The sequence below is a fragment of the Ciconia boyciana genome, chromosome 1, assembly GCF_034638445.1.
Source record: "Ciconia boyciana chromosome 1, ASM3463844v1, whole genome shotgun sequence".
In the NCBI taxonomy this organism is placed as follows: Eukaryota; Metazoa; Chordata; class Aves; order Ciconiiformes; family Ciconiidae; genus Ciconia; species Ciconia boyciana.
In genome coordinates this window covers 75,752,732-75,774,765 of record NC_132934.1, presented here as the reverse complement: position 1 = coordinate 75,774,765, position 22,034 = coordinate 75,752,732, and the positions used below count along the sequence as shown (strand labels likewise).

General features: G+C 40.3%; 1 protein-coding gene across 1 annotated transcript in view; it reads right to left on the bottom strand.

The window, feature by feature from the left end:
* The window catches only part of GYS2 (glycogen synthase 2), a 47,664-nt gene that overhangs the window by 23,514 nt on the left and 2,116 nt on the right, over positions 1-22,034 (bottom strand). Inside the window, exons 2-4 of the mRNA XM_072850032.1 lie at positions 13,802-13,983; positions 10,165-10,356; positions 9,137-9,322 (exon numbers count right to left, since the gene is read on the bottom strand). Of these exons, the coding sequence (XP_072706133.1) occupies positions 9,137-9,322; positions 10,165-10,356; positions 13,802-13,983 (560 nt within the window). The remainder of the gene's footprint in view (positions 1-9,136; positions 9,323-10,164; positions 10,357-13,801; positions 13,984-22,034) is intronic.

The window sequence follows — 22,034 nt, the reverse complement described above, 5'->3', positions numbered from 1 at the left end:
TTTTGGTATTGATAATCCTGTATGTCAAGAGTTTCTAAGCTTGCCAAAGAGATTTTTAGAAAAGCTAGGAAAAATGCTTTACCACATAATATGCTATACATTATGATACCATTTTTCAGCTATATCATCATATATCATATTTTTCACATTCCCCATGAGAATTTTGGTGCATGAAATACAACCATGTCACAAAAGAAGATCTTTTCTCTAGAACATACATCTCATTTGTCACAGAAGTTGAACGGTAGAAAAAGCACAGGGCAGGAGAGTAGAGGAAGAGAAAAATAAAGGTGAATTAATTTGACTCCTGAGAGTGCCACAGATCTCTAGCATGATGCTTTGCTTACCCTAAACCAAATGTTTCACATGCAGTCTTAACTGTGTGTTCCTCCTTTTCTGGGAGACTACCCTGATATCTTTGAGTCTGATCTGTTGAAGTGTAGAGCATTCATATCTACATCTGAAATCCACTGGACCTATGCTCTGAGGTTATAAAGTACTTGGTACTGCTAACTCCAATAAAAGTTTCCCTAAAAAAATGTGCATGATGTAGCTACCTCCCCTCATATGGGTGTGGTAAACTCGTTAATTAACGTGTCTGGAGCATTCAGATACCACTGATGGATGCTGCAAAACAGGTCTTAAGAAAATCACAGATATGTTCTTCAGAGCAGAAATCTTAATTACACGTCATAAATAAGGTAGGAAGCTCCATATATGGAACAATAACAAAACCAAAAATCATTATGATTGTTCAACCATTCTGTGTACCAAAGATGCAAAACGGGACAGTTCTTTAGCATGCTGGGCAAACACACAAATGGGATGGGGTACCACTGCACAGTCAAAACTATGCAAGTTTTTTCAAATACGTTTGACTTTGTATGAAAAATAATTTTTAAATTGCTAGCAAACAAATAGCTGGCCAAACTTTAAAAGGTTTTTGTTCTCTTTTCCCTTTCTCACCAAGAATGGATTCTTTACAAAATGTAATTAAAAGTGAAATCTGGGACATGTTCACTAACTGTAGATAAACACTTCCTCCAGCACTACTGGGAGAAAGGTTCATAAAAGGATTGTTCAAAGCACTATGGCTTAGTTCTTGCTAGCTTTTATTTCTTTGATTGCATGAAAGCATTTAACGCATTTAACACATACACATATTGATGTTTATTTCTTCATTGCTATTCATTTTTTCATCTTCTGGAAATGGGAAAGATTTTATTTTGCACATGCTTGCATGACTTTTGGCACACTTTTTCAAAGGTACACAATTCCATGCCTATGAGCAAGTATAAACTGAGGTCACAGAGTTCTCACATTTCATTTGCTCTCACTCTCCAGCAGTTTCCTCCACTGATTGGTAAAGCAAGATCTTGAGCTTTGACCTCACATAGTGTGGAGTAAGAAACCTCACTGTGCACCTCTGAGCAGGCTAGATGAGTGACTTCAGAAAATAAGGCTTAGGCAAGTTGAAGGGCAGGTTAAATTGAACTTAATTGATGAGACAGTGCAGGAGACAAATTTAGTCCACACAGTACTGTACAGAGACAGCTGAGCTTGCTGCGACAGTATTAGCTCCAGAATTAGAGGCAACATGGGGCATGACACTGTATTGCGCCAATATGCCAAAATGAAGCAGAATACCAGTGCAGCTAGTTTGCTTTTCACCCCCAAACCAATGTTTCTGCTCAGCAATTGGCTCTGCTGTCTGAATGCTTGTCCGCCCTAGCTCAGGCACCTGTGAACTATGTTCCATAGCATTCACATTCAGCAAGAGCAAAGCAAAATATCTGTGAAGTGCGTCATGCTTACTTTTGTTTGTTTGCTGTTATCAGCAAATGGGAACACTAGCAAAGCCACAAATGAAAGGTGCATCAAGAGAAAACCAGATCTAAGTCAGATTAACTGTTTATAGAAACATTTAGGTTGGAAAAGACCCTTAAGATCATTGAGTCCAACTGTTTCTTCTCTCAGTGACTTTTAAAGACTAACAACTTCAATATCCACTTCCCTGTAAATACTCCACTGCTCCCAGTGAGGATCCCCTCCTACTCTGACTGTTAGAAACCAAGCAGATTATTAGAATTTACACGATGGCAAGGATTAGAGGGGAAAATGCCTCCCTTACAAGGCCACTCTAATTTCAAACCAAAACAGGAAGACATTCCATAGGCAAAACGCTCTGGAGTAAAACTTTCATTGCTGCAATGAAATTCTGAGGAAAAATTTCAGCTCATTTCTGTCCTTTCTATGGATCCATGTGATGAGCATAACATTTCGTTCATGTCTTAAAATTTAGCATGTTAGGGGGCACAGTAGGTAATCACTGAACCTCCCAGCATGACGTTATGTTTAAGACAGCTAAGGCGATCTTTGAATGCATAAAGAAGAGAATATCAAGCAGTTATGGAATACTGGCATTATGTTTCTCTTGGAAACACTGAACAGTCACTGAAGTAATAAACCCAAAGCAGACATTTGTACTTCAAAATGATAAAGACAAATTGCAAAGGATTTACAAAAGCACAAGAAGAATTATTTGACAGTGGAAAAGGAAGAAAGACTATACTAGCTATGTAGATACTTTTCTGAAAGACAGATAAATTATTTGTCACAGACTGCATATAATCTCTAGATACTGATACTGATACTAGACTATGCTTTCATAAAGCAATAATAAAAAAAACCCACCTATGACGAAAGCCAACGGAAGTTAAACCAAGACAAATTCAAACTGGAATGAAGATACGTAGTTTCAACAATGAATAACTGTGTGACACCTTTGCATAAATAATATAGATTTCCCTCACCACTTGAACCTTACCTCAAGAGTGGATAACATTTTTGTAAGTACTTTGTATCTCAAACAAAAGGTATATGTTTGATGCATGAATTTTTAGCTGAGGATTTTAGGCAGAGAATGAAATGATCTCTTCTGGTCTTTAAAATCGGTGGCACGCTCAAGTTCACAGGGTGATTCTGCAGTGAAATCAGGAACAGTCAGAGGCAGGCCTGAAGTTCAAATTCCTTATCTACCAAAAGGTAGAATGGAAAGATCTTCCCTTCTAGCATAATCTCACTGGCTGCCATTGTCTGTATTACGTAAGAATTACCCTTTTAAAATCCATCTTAAGTCAAATTTAACTCCCATTGATTGTTATCTTGTGCAAATAGAACTTTCATTCTGGTATAGCTCTGCCTTGCCAAAACAGAATGAAATTTACACTTCCTGGCTTAAGTCAGATTTCCATTAGCTGCTCTACTAACAAAGCGGATCAGCTTTGCATAACAGTGAGCTCAGTGACAGCCGTGACAGCACTGTACTAAGTGGAATGAGAGCTTGTGCTCCTATATTGTCAGCATAAAAGCTCTTGACCATTCATTTTCATTGGGATTTTTAGTACTTTTCCTTTTAGACTTCTTGGGATAGAATTCTCCACCACTTTGCAAACTAGGTTCAGCTGCACTTGTATGAGTCAAATATAAAATGTTGCTAGGTCTAAATAAAAGTGTTACACATTGGCAGGGCAACCTTATATAAGGAAAAAGGCAATGAAGAATGAGACTAATTTTTTTTTCTTCTCCTTAGAGCACTTTTTCTGTTATAACTCAAGGTGATTTTTAGTAAGAAGCATCAGAGGCTGAAGCCTACAAACTTCTCCCTTATGCCAAGCCAGTCTACAAAACCATTTCAGATGGTCACCTCTCAGATGAAATTCCAGGTTAGATCATTTGCCAAAAAGACTGTTCACGATATAGCTGTCTGTTCACCTGTGAACTAGCCTGGATCATCAGTGTCTCTCAGTCAATTTATGAGAGGTGTTGGTCTATTGAAAACCCTAGAGGGGTGAAATGAGACTAAAAAAAAAACCCCAACCAACCAACCAAAAAAACCCCTAAATAAGCCAGTCCCCTTAAACAATGGGGAAAGCAATAAAAGATTAACATTCTCGATCTTCAGCTGAGAAGTCAGTTCCTCCTGAAGAGAAAAAGGTTCCACAAGCTCAGAACCTTTTTCACAGAACTTCCTACCTTCTGGATTAGCTATTTTGGTTCAGTTTACCTTAGCAACAAACATAACCTTACTTTCACCAGTGTAAAAACTACACTGGACGTGGGGACAATGGGAAAAAATGCATTGCTGGTTGGACTATTATTTAGATCTGCAAAACTTCTTAAGCATAGATAAATCTATGATAATATCTCTGTTGGGAATTAAGCCCATAACATACCCTGCTTGTTATTGAAATTAGAAAGCGTTGACTTTGGAAGAGTTCAAGCCAGTAACCTGTAGGTAGGGTTAGCAGTCCCTGACCCAGCCATTTACCCAGGGTTCTTCAGAAGCTTAAAAGTAAATAAAAATATCACACACTTCCAGTTACCATAAAAGTCACCTTCTGTTTTGTTCTTTTTGTTTTCCTCCCTTCCTTCCTCCAGAATCAGAGTGATTTAAATGTGAATCTAGGAACTAAAATGTACACTGAATAGCTGTTATCTGGTTATTGCCTCAGGGTTCCTTAGCTCAGACGTAGCCCATCTGTTGTTTGTTACATGCTGCTGAGGACACAGCAGTGTTACTTCTGGTGTTCATTATGCTCTTGTGCACACTGTTAAGGGCTTAACACCCAGGTTTCCACTGGAGCAGAGGCAGCTAAATTTCTCCCAGTCCAGATGAACCGAGTTAAGACTGTAAGAATATAAGAATTGTGTAATCTCATACAGTAATGCTGTATAAGAACCAGGATCCTATCTCTGATTGAGGCAAAGAGCAGATGGCTTGGGAAGAGGTCAGGAGTCAGACAACATTACAGTCTTACATCCATAGTGCACCCTCCTATCTTCCAGCAATCTACAGCTCTAATCTACTAGGTTGACTAGGTTTTCAGTCCCCCAGAAAATGTCCTCTTACAGCTCACAGGATGACATGTGCCCTCAGCTCACAAAACAAAGAGTTTTGGTAGCCTACAGTTCAGGCCTCTGTGTGATTTAGGGAGTCTGTAAAGAATCACACATCACAGCATGGCAACCCTTCACTAAGTCATTCTTAACTTTTTCCCAAAACACTAGTAAGGCTGGAGGTCAATTTTTCACAGGTCCAGTGTTTGTGGGGGCTATCAGAAGACCACATGAAGCCTTCCTTCCAGTTTTATCACCTGACAGGGGCTGGCAACTTGAGCTCTTTGTTCATAGAAGTGCTAGAGAAAATGTCAGTCACGCTGCACTGCACAGCCCTTTGCATGATCATTGATATTGACGTTCACTCCAAACTTGGGCCAAAGTCTTCTCTGGTCTAAAGCTACTGACCTCACTGGCTTACTTCAGAGAATACATTTGTATGTTCTACACTTGTGCCAATTGGCACATATTGAGCTTTGCTAGGAAGGTGAATTAAAGTGGTATTTTCCACTGTGGAATCCAGAGAAAGAAAGAAAATCTCAGTAATCTTTTATATTTTTAAAGGAGATCTTTCAACTTATCTCGTGTCTTCTGGTCAATGCTTATCTACAGGGGGGGTTTAACACTGAAGTGGAAGAGTGCTGCACTGTGTGGGCATGTGCACATGCGTGCGTGCATATGTGTGTGTGCGCAGAGCAGGCAGGGCTGATGGACAGTGGAAGACGAACTGAGAGTGTGTTACAGTGTCAGGGCTAACAGGAAATATTACGGTGTGGAACAATACACTGGTCACACACACCCAGGGCACTGTGAAAGGGGAGAGAGAAAGGACTGTGAATATCTTCTGTTAGTCATCAAACAATCATGTCATGGTTTTGTCTGTGGATCCCACTGTTAAATCCTTCCACATTGCAGAAAAGCACCTGGCTGTCTAGCAGGCTTTCTAAGCCAGCTTTTTGTGGACTGTGTTGGGGACTAGAAAAGGGAACATGAGGTTTCCTCTTTTCTCTGTAGGAGCTGTGGATGCCTGATTGATTGTCTCCAGGCACAGTCAGGCTGTACCCATTCCTTTTGTGCTGCAACCATTTTTTCTGTGATGTCTGCCACAGCACATACTACAGTTGCATCTTTTCCACCCATCTCAACTGTTGTGCTTAAAGCTGGTGGAAATTGTGTTCTAACCATGAAACGCAGATCAAAAGTGAGAACTTAAAGTAAATTACTATTATGCTTTAAAGGAAGAAAAGTATACAATAGCACTGAAAGAGGAAAAACAGCTATTCTACTTCGGGGTGGGAGGTGACACACCCTAAAAATATATTGTCTCATCCAAAGATTAAACATTAGGAAGCCCTGGAGCATCTTCTTCGCTGGACAAATTGCTTGTTTGACCTTAATAGTTTACTACTAGAAGATGGCAACAAGAATAGCCTCTGAAGACTTAGCTATCCGTATCATTTAATTACTGTACTCTAGATCAACCTGTCATGTTTCTCAACTGACTTTTGGGCCAGGCTGACCTTTTTACAGCCAAAGGAGCCCTCATTAAGATATCAGTTCTCTTACTGAAAGTTAACTTTGTCAGGAAGAGCTTTAGCACCCTACAAGCTTGTTAAACAGTAGTATAACAGCTTGGCATAATTTCCTCTATTAGTACCTTTAAATGTCAATCTCTCCACAGAGGGCATAAAGCATTAAGGTCTAGAAACCCATGCGTTTCCTCCCTTAAATATTACTTACAGCAGTTTATCATAATACTTTAAACTGATACATATGTTTCATTCCATATATTCTTAGAATAAAGTCTGAATAGAAATGTCTGTATTTATCACATAGCTGATAGTTACCAATGGAATTTGTGAAGCTTTGCAGAAGGATAGACAGTACGTTATCACATAAAGTTGGCCATGTCATATGTGAACAGTAAAAATTATATTAATACTGTGACTAGATTATAAATATATTAAAATCTGTGAGTCTGCTCAGATGTAAGATCATTATTTTTTTCTTTTGAGTACACAGACAAGGGTGAGGCCCCCAAAGTTATCATGAAGGCAAAAAAAAGTTGCTTTTGAGAAAAGAAGATTATTTTGCCAGACTACTTGTAGTTCACCAAATTAACCAGAACACAAAACAAACCAAAATTTTTTTAAAATTTTCTTTACAAAAGGAAGGCAAGGCTCTGACACAGTATTTTTAGCATCAGTTTGTAAAACAATTGAGCATTCTCTTTTTTTTAACTCTAATTTCTCATTTTAAATGCCCCTCCCCCCCTTTTTCCCCTTTTTTTCTTTTTTCTTTTTTTTTACTATGGCTTCCTTTCTAACAAATTACGTGTAAGAATGCAAGGGCAAATGAATAAAGTTACTGCTGAAAAGTCCCCACTTTCTCAAGTGTTAAACCTGAAACTGCATGGTTTTAGTTCTTTCAATCTAGCTCTGTCTAGAGAAAAAGTAATTTAATATGACTTTAAAGCTAGATTTTGCATATATACACATAAGGAGAATATGAGGGAGCAGGAATGTCTAGACTCCTGAAACTTGGGTCTGACAGCACGACTGGGTTATTCATGCTGCCTCATTAATGCACCTAATAAACATATCTAATTTAGGAGACTAGTTTTCCTAGGTGGTAGATGGAGGTAGATCTTTCAGATGGTAATTTGAGGATGCTTGCCTTACACTGATTGTGAAAAGGCCAGTGTAACTCTGCTGATGATACAGGGAGCCTAGGAGGAGTAACCATCTATGTTACCTCATATTGGCCAGAGAGAATTCCCCCTACACACTATCATGCTACAACCTTTATGCATATAAGTAAATGAGTGGAGACAGTCTTTTACTCTTAGTGTGTTCAGTAGATTCAGTAGTTGCCTTTGGAGGGAAAGGAAAAAAAAAAAAAAAAAAAGGAGGAGTAAGGTGAATGACTGTTTCCTTGGAGTTCAAGGGAATGGCAATCTCTTCTGTGCTTCTGAATAAGGCCAGCAGCACACTACTGCTTGGGCCTTGCCTTTGGAAGACACTGAAACTTGACACACTGTGGAACAAACATCCAACTGAAAATTGCCAACTGAATAATTTTCTTCAATGATTTTAGCCAAGGAAATGCATGGACAGTGAATAAGGCAGTTGTTTTAGCCTTTTAACTACCCCACCCTCAATAAAATCTGGAATGCAAAAATCTCTTGAACTCAGTTTGTCTGTAACCATATTAGAAATCCCAGATCATGTGAGGTACCTCTGCTGAAGGCAGTGCTAAAGACATCTGGGTCCTTGAAATGGTGGTTTGTGTTATGCTTTGAGTGGAAAGAGAACAGTGAAAACCAAAACCACTAGATAGTTTACAAAAATTCCAAGAAACAGATGTGGGTCTTTTGAACTCAGAAAATACTTCCTATATTTGCCAGTTACACATTAAGCCTAACCTGAAAAGCTTGAAAGTAGAAGGACTTATTATGACTTGCAAGAATTAAGAAGTTGGCTGGGAAAAAAAAAACAAAACCAAAAAAATATTTAATGCCATTCCAGGGAATTTCAGCAAGAGGAGGGCTACTGGCTATTTTTAATACTGCCTTTCATTAAGAAAGGGTGCTGTGAAGCTGCACCTGAAGTGTCAGATGATGACTACAGCTGAATAGGTTTTACATTCACTGGTTACTCATGCTGCTAACAGTAACTCCCAAACTGTAGCATCCATTGCTTGAGTTGATTGCCTTTCCTGAACACAAAGGGGAAGATTCTCAAGGACATTTGACTTGCAGTGATGTCTGTGCCTGTAACTCTCCCCTTGCTTTTGAAAATGTCCCAAGCCATTGAAAAGAAGAATCTTTTCATTAAGAATCTCTGTTGGCAGTCCTGTACTGCTGCAATATTACCCCATATATCAGTGGACTGGACTAAGGCACTGACTTGACTGGAGGCTGAATGAGTTTCAGTACTCTGCAGTGCAAATCTGGTAAATCAAAGTTCACTGAAGGTACTGCAAGTATTCTAGACTCTACTGAGCTTTAGGACCTGTCAGATGACTCAGAGACAAAGGCACTCATGCCTAGACACTCCATGGTGTTACAAATATCATTTCTTGTGCTCTGGAACTGACAACCTATCACTCAGCTGTGGGTCAATCATAAGTGATCGCACAAGACAGAAAATACAATATATGGTGTTTCACAGTAAATAGAAAAGGAGCCAGGAGGTCATTAGCTGAAAGAAGAAGGAATGAGAAAAATGTCTCTTACCTGGTCAAGATTGTTGTAAAAATCTATACTGGCTGCACACAGGTATCTCCCAAGCAGAGTCGCATGGGTAGTAAAAACTGTGGCAACAGGTAGTTTCTGAGATCGAGACAGTATTAAACCCACTCCTGCCTGCCACTCATGGAAGTGGGCAATTATGTTGGGCTTGTCGTCAAACTGACAGGAAAGCTGAAAATTATTAGAAAGAACATACATGAAACACATCATCCTAGCCTCAGAAACCTCTTTTTTTCATGCCGCCTTCTGTGTGCTTGCTTTCTTTCATATGGCAAAGCGGTACAGCATTCTAAGTGGTCATGTGTCTTGATTCCCATCAGCCCTAATCCTTAGCCCAAGAAGCACAGGTGCCTCGTTAGTGCTTCAGAACAGTATCCTTCCTAGAGTGCTGGGGAGCTCTGGCAAGCACAGTCACTCGTCTTTCTTTTAACGTGCTCTTCTGCTGTTCAAACTCGTTTAGATAAGAAAATCATAAGCACCTATGACAGACAGATGATTCTGCAAATTAACAAAAAGTTTCCTCTCTTCAGGTAGGCTGTGATAGACTGACATGTGAAGTCACAGTGCTGTCACTAATTCTTTCTGTTTGACTCTATTCCCTGTGCAAGGTAGTATCTAATAGCTGAGATATGGCTTGACTGGCTTTAAGGACAGTTTGTGAGTGTGACAACTTGACTACCATAGGGGAGGAAAAGGTTGTTTGAGATCCTACCTGTAAGAGCATCCTGTGACAAATAAGGGAGTTGAGAAGAAACAGAGGGGACATGACAGTAAAGACACAGCAGATTTCATGTAGTCCTGTGTCGTCCCCCTGCGCCCCCCCCCCCCCCCCCCCCGAAAAATAGTTAAATGACCACTTAAGATTTATGTTTTAAATACAAATTTGATCTACATCAGCTATCACCTTCCTTAAAATCATAATTTTCAAACTGGGGAATAGGAACCACATCCCAAAGCTTTTTGCCCTGCTGACAAGGCTGAGGTTTGAAAATCTCTAGATTTAAAAACTGTACCTCTTTTAAAAACCATGCTGTTAACGATCCAAAAATCACAGCATCATTGGCTTCTCGGTCATGAAAAGGAATCCCTATGTTGCTGACATCCCAAAATTCGCCCTTCCACCTGTCCAGATTCCAGGCTGCTGATCCTATATCAAACAGTAAGACATATGGGCTGCCCTCTATCAGCCATCTTCCAAAAAAGACCTATGGGAAAGAGGCAAGGATATAAGCAGAAAATGTTAAAGTGAATGTAAAAGCCAGTTAGCATAACTATTTTCCATAACCATCAAATCTTAAATATTTTACATAAGGAACACATGATCATAGTCCTACATACTCAGGATTAGTGGTTTTCCGTGCAAAATACATGGAGTAATACTGGACCAAAGGCAGGAGTAAAAGGAAACTACAATCTTTAGGAACACTTTGTTTTTAATACTTTTAATTTAGATTTTCATTGCAATGTTAACCTCTTTTTCATGAAAAAAAGCTTAGGAAGACTATATTTTGTTGAATAATGAGGTCTTATGTTCTTATTGAAGTATCTATGCCATTTTTGTTCTTATTTCAAAATTATTATTTTCTTTCAGACAGATTTGTCACCAATCTTTTGCCATTACTGGTGACAGATTTTGTAGGAGAGGTGCTTGGGACCTGTATCTACCATGACATTTCCTCATTCTGCCCAAGCAGCGCAGCTGATCCCCTTTGGCAGAGCAGAATGATCAATCAGAAGGTGTAATAATACCTAAAACCGCATCAGCCTAAAAATACAGCTTTCCTGCTTTATCTGCATCAGTATAGTTAAATATCTCTAAGAGTATTTAGAACTCCACTGATATAACCTACCTGCCCAACCTGCCCAGCCAGGAGAGTAGGCTGAACTGTCACAAGGCAACACAACACAGCTGGGCCCACACTACAGATTGTGCCAGTCTGAACAGTGAAATTATGCACATTGAAATTTGTATTAGTGAAATCTGCACAGTGAAATTTGTATCTAAAATAGCGTGGCCAGCAGGACTAGGGAAGTGATCGTGCCCCTGTACTCGGCACTGGTGAGGCCGCACCTCGAATACTGTGTTCAGTTTTGGGCCCCTCTCTACAAGAGAGACATTGAGGTGCTGGAGCATGTCCAAAGAAGGGCAACGAAGCTCGTGAAGGGTCTAGAGCAGAAGTCTTATGAGGAGCGGCTGAGGGAACTGGAGTTGTTTAGCCTGGAGAAAAGGAAGCTCAGGGGAGACTTTATCGCTCTCTACAACTACCTGAAAGGAGGTTGTAGTGAGGTGGGGGTCGGTCTCTTCTCCCAGGTAACAAGTGATAGGACAAGAGGAAATGGCCTCAAGTTGCGCCAGGGGAGGTTTAGACTGGATATTAGGAAATTTTACTTCACTGAAAGGGTTATCAAGCATTGGAACAGGCTGCCCAGAGAAGTGGTTGAGTCCCCATCCCTGGAAGTATTTAAAAGACGTTTGGATGAGGTGCTTAGGGACATGGTATAGTGGTGGTCTTGGTAGTGTTAGGTTTACGGTTGGACTCGATGATCTCAAAGGTCTTTTCCAACCTATACGATTCTGTGATTATTTCACATTAATCCTACCATCAAAATGGCTATAGCAGCAGAGACATACTAACCAGGAAGAATGAGGTACTGTAGGGAGGCTAGTGCAGTTTATACCCCATGCAGAAGAATCTTTTATGCCAGTGTTCAATCTCTTTTCATTCACCAACCCCTGGGACCTCAAGGGTTGAACCCAGCCCTGACGCTAGAACAGGCTGAATAGAGGTCTAGTCTAGAAAACAATGAGATGAAAGCTCTTAGATCTGTTTGTTACAACCTGTCTTTTTTGTGCCACGACAGGTGTGTGAAGGAGGGTCAGCTCCTTATGTCCTTATTTCAGGCTATCAGGTTTCTTATTCAGGAAAATGAGGTTAAAGACCAGGGAGTTTGTGTGAACCCAGACTTCATCTAAATATGGAATAAGGCTGTGGCAAGGAACACACCTGACCTGAGAAGTTTGGAAGCATTCCTTGGATCCCTTTAAACCAGGGGACCTTTGTGATGCATAAGCAAAATCCAGACATAAATGTTAATAGGATAAGTGCAGCTCCTGGAAACTAGAGCGTCATTATTAGAGATCACAGCTATACTTGACGTACGTGGGACAGATTTGCTGCTATATATGAATACTCTAGCAGCACAATGCACATATTAGGCGGGAAGAGTTGGCCGATTAAATTGAATGTATTGCTGGAACAGCATGAAGTGTATATACAGCATTGCAATTAATCTGCCCCACAAGTCTTTAGCTGTTTTCCAAATAAATGAGTGTTACACAGCTTGCAGAGACATCTCTTCCTAAGCCACAGAGGCAACATGGAAAACTTGATCAATCACTTACGAAAATTTGATTACAAATAAGAAATGGCAGTTAGATTAGACCTTTAGGTTTGAACCTCAGCCTGAACAATACAAGCATCATGCAATGTTAGTGTCCCCAACAGACGCTTCCAAAGCTGTGGCACATATACGTCCAACAATACGCTTCTACATAATATGCAATAGGGCATTAAATCCTAAGAACAGCAGAACTGCTGTTACAAAGGGAGATAACACATCACCAGTGCCACAGCTGGTGGCAGTCCAAGAAGTTTATGAATTTCTACATTAAAGTGTGTCATACCCCTCAGCAACAGAACCTTGTAAGAATGCTTCCTTGCTGCTGCCTCTCGACATTTTTCACATCTGTTCAGCACACATTATAAGCAGATAATTTTTCCTCCTGCCAACTAGCATCTCTGAGGGACTCAATGCTGAAACAGAGTGAAGGTGAGTTCTAGATCTCTGAGGAGGACTTTCAAGAAAGGAGGTCAGATTTAGCATGTGTTATCTTCCACCCATTTTCAGGTAATCAATTGTCCTCAAGGCTGCAGCTGCTTGCAGCTTAGTAGCTTGCCCATCAACACAGTAGATTCTATTCGATCACCTTTACAGGAAGTTTATCCCTAGTTTACTGTTGGAGAAACTGAGTCATAGAGAGGCTATGAGGTTTGACTGACACCACACAGAAAACACTGGTTAAAAATTGTGTAGGAAACACAGATGAACTCACTCCTTGTGCTGTGGTTTAACCTCTCTTCCTAGGGAACAGACAGCTAGTTGCATTGATCTGAGGAAGCAGATTCTTTGTCACCTGGGTGCTTTTCTTAAGTCCACCTGTGGTTTGTCCCTTTCTGGCTTTCAACTCAATATAAAGCTACGTAAGAAAAATTGTGAGCTAGTGGAATGCTTTTCTCTCTCCAGCACAAGAACGCCAAACGTAACATAAGGGTTCAGTCAAAGTAAGGTCATATTATATCTACTAAAATCTCACTGTATTTAGAGACTGGATAAATAAGTCATTAATCCAATTAAGTAGACTTGCAGATAAATGACTGTTAAAACCTGTAATTGGATAAACTGGTTCTTCCTCAAAAATAACCTTTAATGAATTGTCTCTGCTGTTCTAACAGTGGATTCTGAGCCTTTCCCATTGTGACATTGACCAGGACTGCTGTGTCAAGTGGAACGGCAAGAGCATTAACCAAAACTGTAATCTCCTCAGAGTCAGCTTTGTTGCCCTGGGAAGCAGTAGCACATCTGATTTACCTGACACCCTTGGCTTTTCATGGTGTCCATTGCCTTCTTAACTGCGGGGTTTGGAGGCTCACATGCTTCCACCTGAGTCTTCACATTGTGCTCAAAATAGGGACCAACCAGAAAATAGTTTTCACCCCATTCATCTGCCGTAATTTTGGCTTTTGTCTGGATCACAGTGTAAATGCCTCCCACTGCAAAAGAAGATCACAAAGAACAAAAAGTAGAAAGGGCCCACAAAGCTCTGGAATAAGCTCCAACCCACCTGTGGATCAGATACACCTCTAGTTAAATCACTTCGCATATTCAGATTTTAAGTGAAACCCAGTCTCCATCAAATAAATAGAAGTTCAGTCTCTTAGATGGAATCAGAGCTTCACGGTTCAATTTAGGAGTATGCACTGATAGGAGACCATGTGTAATTCTTAAATGACAATTTAACTCTTTGCTTACTCCTGGGTGACTGCATATGGCTTCCCTGAATTTCTCCTCTAATCTCAAATGGGTGTTTTCTATCCTTAACTGTTATTTTTATCTAGTCTGTGATTTTTTAAAAATTTCTTTTAGGTGTTCGAAGTCACACCACAAATGTTCAACCAACATATTATTTTATTCTTATGTTATTCCCCCCTTTTCGGATCTTGAAATCTTTACATTCAGTTTGTGGGATTCAAATCCTGGGGCTCATGCTTCCACCCGCCCATGCCTAATCTTAATTCTACTGCATCCCAAGTACAGCCTTCTGCTTTTTTATTGCAGCAGTTATAATTTTCAAACATATTTTTTGTGATGTGGAAATACATGTGGTGAGAACTGAGCTGGCACTTCCGTCTTGTTTTACACAAATCACTGAGAGAAGTTGAGGGACTGGTGGATTTCATTGACTACCAACTATAAAAATGGATTTAAACCAATATCCTCAAAGCAAAAGGTGTCATGCTCTATCACCATTCTAAAGAGTTGTTGAAGTTGGAAGAAATGTAGCCTACACTGCCAAAATAAATGTTTGCAGCACCTTCCACCAAAATATTGTCCATTTTAAAGATAAACACAATATAAAACGTATAAGAGAATGCGACAACAATACCCCCTGATGAGTCAGTATGGATCTATCTAGTCTTGCACATGGTATGCAAGATTCACTTGGCTGCTCTTCCTCACAGTTCTCCATAGCCAGTCCCGTAATACACACATCGGCAGGGCAGCCTTGCAAAGCGCCCTTTGCCACAGGATCCACGGTGCCAGACAGTGGGCATTCCACCACCACAAATTCGGAAGAACAACAGCGCATGCTTGAATCCAGCAAGTGGAAGTGAAGGCAAGGGAAGAGAAAATCAGAGGCTAGATAGCTGCTGTACATCAGAGACAAGTTTAGCATAGGTCTAGTAATTTTAAAGCATGGCAAGATAAATGAAGCTTAACAGGTACAAGCAAAAAACAAAGGAAGCAACAGGAAGGGAATTAGTGTTCCTACTTAAAAATTTCATCCTCCACTGAATTTGAAAACATTCGGTAATACTCCAGGCAAGAAGGCTGTGCTATGCCTTTCAGCAGTGACATCAAAATTACATAAGTAAGCACTGCAAGTTGCCAGTGATTGACAGCAGGTACTCCAGACTTACTTTCTAAAAGGTACTGGAGCATCCAGAGATGCCAATGCACTGCATTCAACTGCATATGGCAAGAATCTTCAGAGTTTACCTGATTCTTCTTAAAAATCTGCAGCAAATGACCACCATTTACAGTAGAACAGCTGAAGTTGCTCAGCACTTTGGAGATTAGTTTCCAGATTAATTAAATGGTATCACCTGACAACTGCAGAAAGCCTTCTGCCAAGCCTGGTACCTTGCAGCCCTGAACGACAGGGCTATGTTTTTAATTGTGCTCCTAGAAAAGAAATTGTGCACTTAAAATCCTCTTCTTTAGAAATATCCCATTTGTTTTGAATGCTTGAAGGGTCCCTAGCCCTACTATTTTTATGTCAAGATGTCTCAGGATTCTAGGTATTTTACAAAGAAAAACAAATGCAGTTCCAATCTCTCAGCATGCTAAATGGAATTATTACAATAAATTATTACCCTATATAGTAATTCAAGACCTAAGAAGACAAGAATCTTACAGGTATATGGTCCTAAATCAAGCTCACAGTTCAAGAGTTTCACATCATATAGACATGGAACTACTGAAGGAAATCTATGCATAAGACTATTCTTCTCCACTTCATTACGACCAGAAAGCTAAGAAACTAACTTAGTTAGTTAGTCACCATTTAGAAGTCACCATATTCTACCATGGCTGCTTTGGACAGGGATTTAGAGAAATCTTAGGTAAGTGACACTATATATTCCCTCCAAGTTTCTCTGTCACAAGCTGAGAGAGACTTCTTGAATAGCCTGGATTCAGATAAACATATAATTTTAATTATATGAGACAAGTCAGAATGTTCAACCCATAAAGTGATGCAGGTAACAATGACACGTTGGTTCTTATGGGGTGGTAAGTATGTCATATGAGCATAAGGCACTGCAATCCAACATGGATAAATAAGGGGCTTGGTAGAAATCTTAGTCATGAAACTAGTTGGTTTTAACTGGCAGAAATACTGAGCTTACAATAAGGAACGATTTTTGTGCAAAGCAGCCTGGTGACCCCAGGAAAAGAGAAAACATCTACTTGCAAAATGAAAGATACTAAATAACATGATAAAGCTGTATATGACTAGAGTGATGCAAAGCTCTTTCCCCACTGTCACAAGAGTGGAGATCAGTCTCTTTCACACTGCAAGGCATTCAACATTGGGATCAGCAAGGTAGCTCAGTTTCCACAGCTTTTAATTTTAAGATTACGAAGAAAGCTGCAGCTCAGGAGCTGAATAGAGCCTGGAACTTTGTTTTGTATAGCCAACAGCCAAGTGTTTCTTTTCACAAGGTTTTGCTTAGGATCACTGTGTGTCCTAAAGTGTGCACTGCCAAAGACGTATGGAAGGCCCGTTTGAAGGGAAAAAGTGGAGAGTATGCTGTTCTCTGCCATCGTAATCTGTTGCACAGCAAGGTAAAAAACATTTCAGGGCACTGATTTGCCTGAAACGCAATGAAAAGTACTTAGGATAAAAACAAAAGAGTATGTTTTACACACTGTGAAAACTCTTCAGAAGATAGCTGCAATAAAATCTCTGTGTTACCTGGTCCCAAAACTTGCTTTTGTGTTCTCCGTTACTGTGGAAATATGACTCACAAAGCATGTCTTTGCATAAGCTTTAATTGACAGAGAAAAGAAAGTGTGCAAATGAAACTATGTGGAAAGTGTTGAGCATAACTTAAAAAAGACATATGGAGAAGAACAGAGCGATGTCTAGAATAATGTATTGACTTTTGAAATGATACTTTTCCATAGCAAATTCAAGGAACACATTATATATCATTAAGAGATAGCTGATATATCTGCTCAGTTACTTTGAATTCCCTGGAAATACCTGTGCCAATAAGCAATGCATTACATATCCTACTGAGTAACAGAGTAAGGCTTTACATATTCATTTGGAGTCTAACAGAATTCTCCAATTACTTCCAACAATTTGGTAAACCTCCTTATTCTACTCTAATATGATGTTTTAAGGTCATATTATAAACAGAAAACCTTTCCAACAACAGGGATGTACTGAAATCCCATGATGTTGGAAGTTTCTGTATGCAGCCTCTGAAGTTTTGTACTTTGAAACAGGTTTTAAAACAAACAATAAAAGACAAAATAAGAAATAGATGCAGAATCAGGAGAGATCAGATCCAGAGAATTGGTTCAGATCATCACAAACATGGGAAATTAGCAGTAAAATGTGGATACAGGGCTAGTTTAATGTTCTGATCTCCACCACAATGCTTTATTCAAATATTTTAAGTTTTAATCATTTTTAAATGTCCTTGAGAAAAAAATATTTCTATTATTTCTTTTTAAAACGTGTTTTTAACTCTTCAACCAGAATAAAGGAAATCGACAACAAATCTTTTTCCCCATTAATTTCCTTCCCATTCTTCCTCTTTTTCCAGGGAAAAATAAGCTGGCATGGAAAGGGGAACTAGTATGTTTGGGAAAGAAGGATTTTGTTCATTTAAGAGAATTTTGCCTTTTTTTTAGTGAGCTCTCTAAAAAATAGAAGATGAAACCAAAATATTTTCTCAGAAAATACTTCATAGAATTATTTTTAAAAGTTTGAATGTGTTCATATACATTACCACTACTATGAATTTATCTAAACGAGTTAACTGCATCACTCCAGCCATTTTCTTCTTTCCTCATTTCAAGTCCTGGTGCATTATTTCATTTGTATATTTAAAATCCAAGCAGCAATTAGAGCCCTCCAGAACAGACATCAGAACTATCTAAATAAATAAGAAGTCTGTGAGTCAAGAACAGTCTCCCAATATCATATCACTACCGAGGACAACATTTGGCAGAAGTGGAGATCTTTGTGCAAGATCTAATATGTAGATGTGCTCTTTCTGCTGCAAGCTGTTATATGGAAAGATGCATTGCCAATGCTTTTTGTCACTTGATGAGGAAGGGCCCACAACTTCCAGGATTACCCAGGAATTGCGCTGACAAAAAACGTCTTCTGGAGATGCAACCCTTCAAGCATGGAATTGCCAATACTTCTCAAAACTGCCAGAGATACCCACCATTCATTTTACTTGCTCTCCCACCCACCCCACATTACAGAAGGACAGAGGGAAAGAGCAGGAGAAACCAAAAAGGAAGGAGAGAGATAGGAAGCAAAGCTATGCAAGTGAGACAGAGATAAGTGGAGACTGTTTCTGATCACCGACTCCTTCCCCACACACAGAGACAGAGACAGGTACACAGAGACAGAGGATCAGGGTGCTCCCGGGGCTCTTCAGCTTCTTTGCTATGGCCTGACCGGGCCACTCTGAAGGTACTAAAGCTTTCCTGAGGACCATGGCTGCCATGGAATCCAAGAGAGCAGAAAGCTGGAAAGCTGCCCAGCAGAGAAGGACCTGGGAGTGTTGGTTGACAGCCAGCTGAATATGAGCCAGCAGTGTGCCCAGGTGGACAAGAAGGCCAATGGCATCCTGGCTTGTATCAAAAATAGTGTGGCCAGCAGGACTAGGGAAGTGATTGTGCCTCTGTACTCAGCGCAAGTGAGGCCGCACCTCGAATACTGTGTTCAGTTTTGGGCCTCTCTCTACAAGAGAGACATTGAGGTGCTGGAGCATGTCCAAAGAAGGGCAACGAAGCTGGTGAAGGGTCTAGAGCAGAAGTCTTATGAGGAGCGGCTGAGGGAACTGGGGTTGTTTAGCCTGGAGAAAAGGAAGCTCAGGGGAGACTTTATCACTCTCTACAGCTACCTGAAAGGAGGTTGTAGTGAGGTGGGGGTCGGTCTCTTCTCCCAGGTAACAAGTGATAGGACAAGAGGAAATGGCCTCAAGTTGCGCCACGGGAGGTTTAGACTGGATATTAGGAAATTTTACTTCACTGAAAGGGTTATCAAGCATTGGAACAGGCTGCCCAGAGAAGTGGTTGAGTCCCCATCCCTGGAAGTATTTAAAAGACGTTTGGATGAGGTGCTTAGGGACATGGTATAGGGGTGGTCTTGGTAGTGTTAGGTTTACAGTTGGACTTGATGATCTTAAAGGTCTTTTCCAACCTACACGATTCTGTGATTCTGTGACTCCAGATTCAGGATTCAAATTGACTTCACTGCCACAATTACTAGTTACATCAACCATCCTTTTGCCCCTTCCCCTCAAAATGTGTCTCTGAGCTACAGAGATGTGATAAAATTGGGCTTGAACTTATTATTTTCTAATGTTTGGTTGGGATTTTATTTATTTATTTATTGCCTGTTGACTTATTTGAGGACCATTTATAGAATAAGGTTGTAAAATGTGTCAGGTGAAAAAAACCCAGCATCTTCAGATAGCAGATGTTTCTTCATGTATTTTTTGTCTACATTTGTGGCCAGGACTCATCAGAAGATAGAAGTTCTCTAAATTCTGTGAAATTCTGGCATTCCAAACATATTCTGAAATAATACTGAAACACTGAAATTTATGACAGATGTCCACACTACAGAAGCTATTTCTGTGTGCACGATCCCCAATGCACAAGATTTCATTTGAGATTGATTTGACATTGATATACCACCCCACTCCAGAAACGCACAGAGCTTTGATGCTGTGCTTATGCCAAGTTTATGCCAGCACATCCCCACTCCCCAAAGTGTGCTAGTTCAGGTGTGTCACAGATTACATCATTCACCTTATCCCAAGGAACTTTCATCATGGAAAGATGTTTAACACAGAGGAGGTAAAATGCTGGTCCTACTGACTTCAGTGGATTCAGGATTTAATTTCCAAAAGTCCAGATTTTCACCAGAGAAACTGTACATAGAGCTCTGCTCCAGGGAGAGCTGAATCAAGGTTTGTTTTTAGCAGAGTCTTCATTCCAATAGGGATGGAAAAAAATATTTAGGATTCATCATCTACCAGTGACTCTTGAGCTAATCTGTTCACAGCTGAATGATGATACAAACTGGCTGTTTGCCCAGCATTTTTAAGCATTCTTCTATCTTCTATCTAAAAGCTGTTAGTAGTACAGCAGGAGATACTAATCTAAATATTACTGGAATGATTTTAAAGATGTCTTTATAGAGCACAGACCAGATCTTGAACATTCTCAGCCCTTCTCATTAATGTATCAGAAAACCCACTAAACTACAGCTAACTGTTATTCTAACTTACAAACTTAATCCCCTACCCAGATTAAATACTTCAGTTTTCAGTGGGCAAACATTTAAAAGAGGTTAAAGAGGATGGAGCCATTTTTGCTGTGGAAAATGTCCAGGACTGCTGCCATTACTCCTGCAATGGCCTCTGGCTGCTCCCTGTTGACAATTTCCATCTGTGGGGCTTCAGACACAAGATCTAAATAGCTTGTAGCCACTTGGTTTGTGCTCCTGTCCTCAAAGTTTTTATTGGTCTTCACATTATGGAGGAAAGAAAACCAGTCGTCTTTTCCAATATGCACACAGATATGACCAGACCTGGCTTTACCAGAGCATGGTGGCCAGGAGAAAAGGGGAAGGTTGAAAAATGCTGAGCTTCCCCATGATTACCACCAAATCATGTGGCACTGCAGTGCACTGGGGCCCTTGCCTGCCTGCTTTTTTCCCCTTCTGCCACAGAAACACAGTAGATCTGCTTCACAGTATGGGTCTTGCCCATCAGTGAAGAGCCAAATACAGTGAAGAAAATCTTGCAAAACAAACTACACTTTTCTCATTTCTTTGGCAGGGGACTTTCAATGCAAGATGATTTCAATGTTGTGCTTGGTTTAGGTGGCAAGTTCCTTTTCACATGACTTGGTGGAAGGGGGAGGAAGAGTGACACTGGCAAATGAGCCTTCTTTATTTCTCATTCTCTCCTTCAGCTACCTTATCTTTGCTTGCTCCAGACAGAGAAGAGGAGAAAGAAGAGTAACCAAGATGCCATTGCTTTCCAACACACGTCAGAGGTTGCCACTTAGCACAGGCAGCAGCCAGGACAAAGAATATAACAAGGAAGCATGGGGAAATAGAAAGCTCTGCCTTGTTAGAGCATGTGTTAAATGATCTAGACTTAAAAAAAAACAGAGACACCTTCACTGTGCCAGCTGCTGAGAAAGAAGTGATGAGACTCTGGAAATAATGGATACTTGTAGATCTCTGTGCACTGAATTCATACAACTGACTTGTCCTTCCCTACAGCTCTATCTCATGTCTTAGTACCAACCAGCACCATCAGAGAAATCCCAGTAAATGCTTGCTCCCCATGGGCAGCCTGGCACATGAAGACCCTCTCACACTACATAATCCGAGGTGCTCCAATTTGCAGGACCCCTTCATCATCCTCAACCTCTGAAGGAGAATATATTCGAGATGTTCAGAAAACAGCTCAGCACCTGTAAAGTGCACTGTTTACAGGTGTGGAAGTAGATAGCCATCTGTGAGCTCTGGTAGTATGTTCCTCACAGGGAAGAAGACATTCAGCCTTATTGTCACTGTCATGGAGAAATGGAGGAACCACTAAGAAGCAGCATTGGTCAAGGAGGAAATGAACCCATAGCCAAACACCTAGTGATGCGCACAAAGTTAATACAAAGACTTGAACTCTCTCCTGTAGGCAACAGCAGCTTTGCACCACTTTAGCAGTGTAAGGAAGCTTCATGCTGAACTACCCTGACACACCTTTGC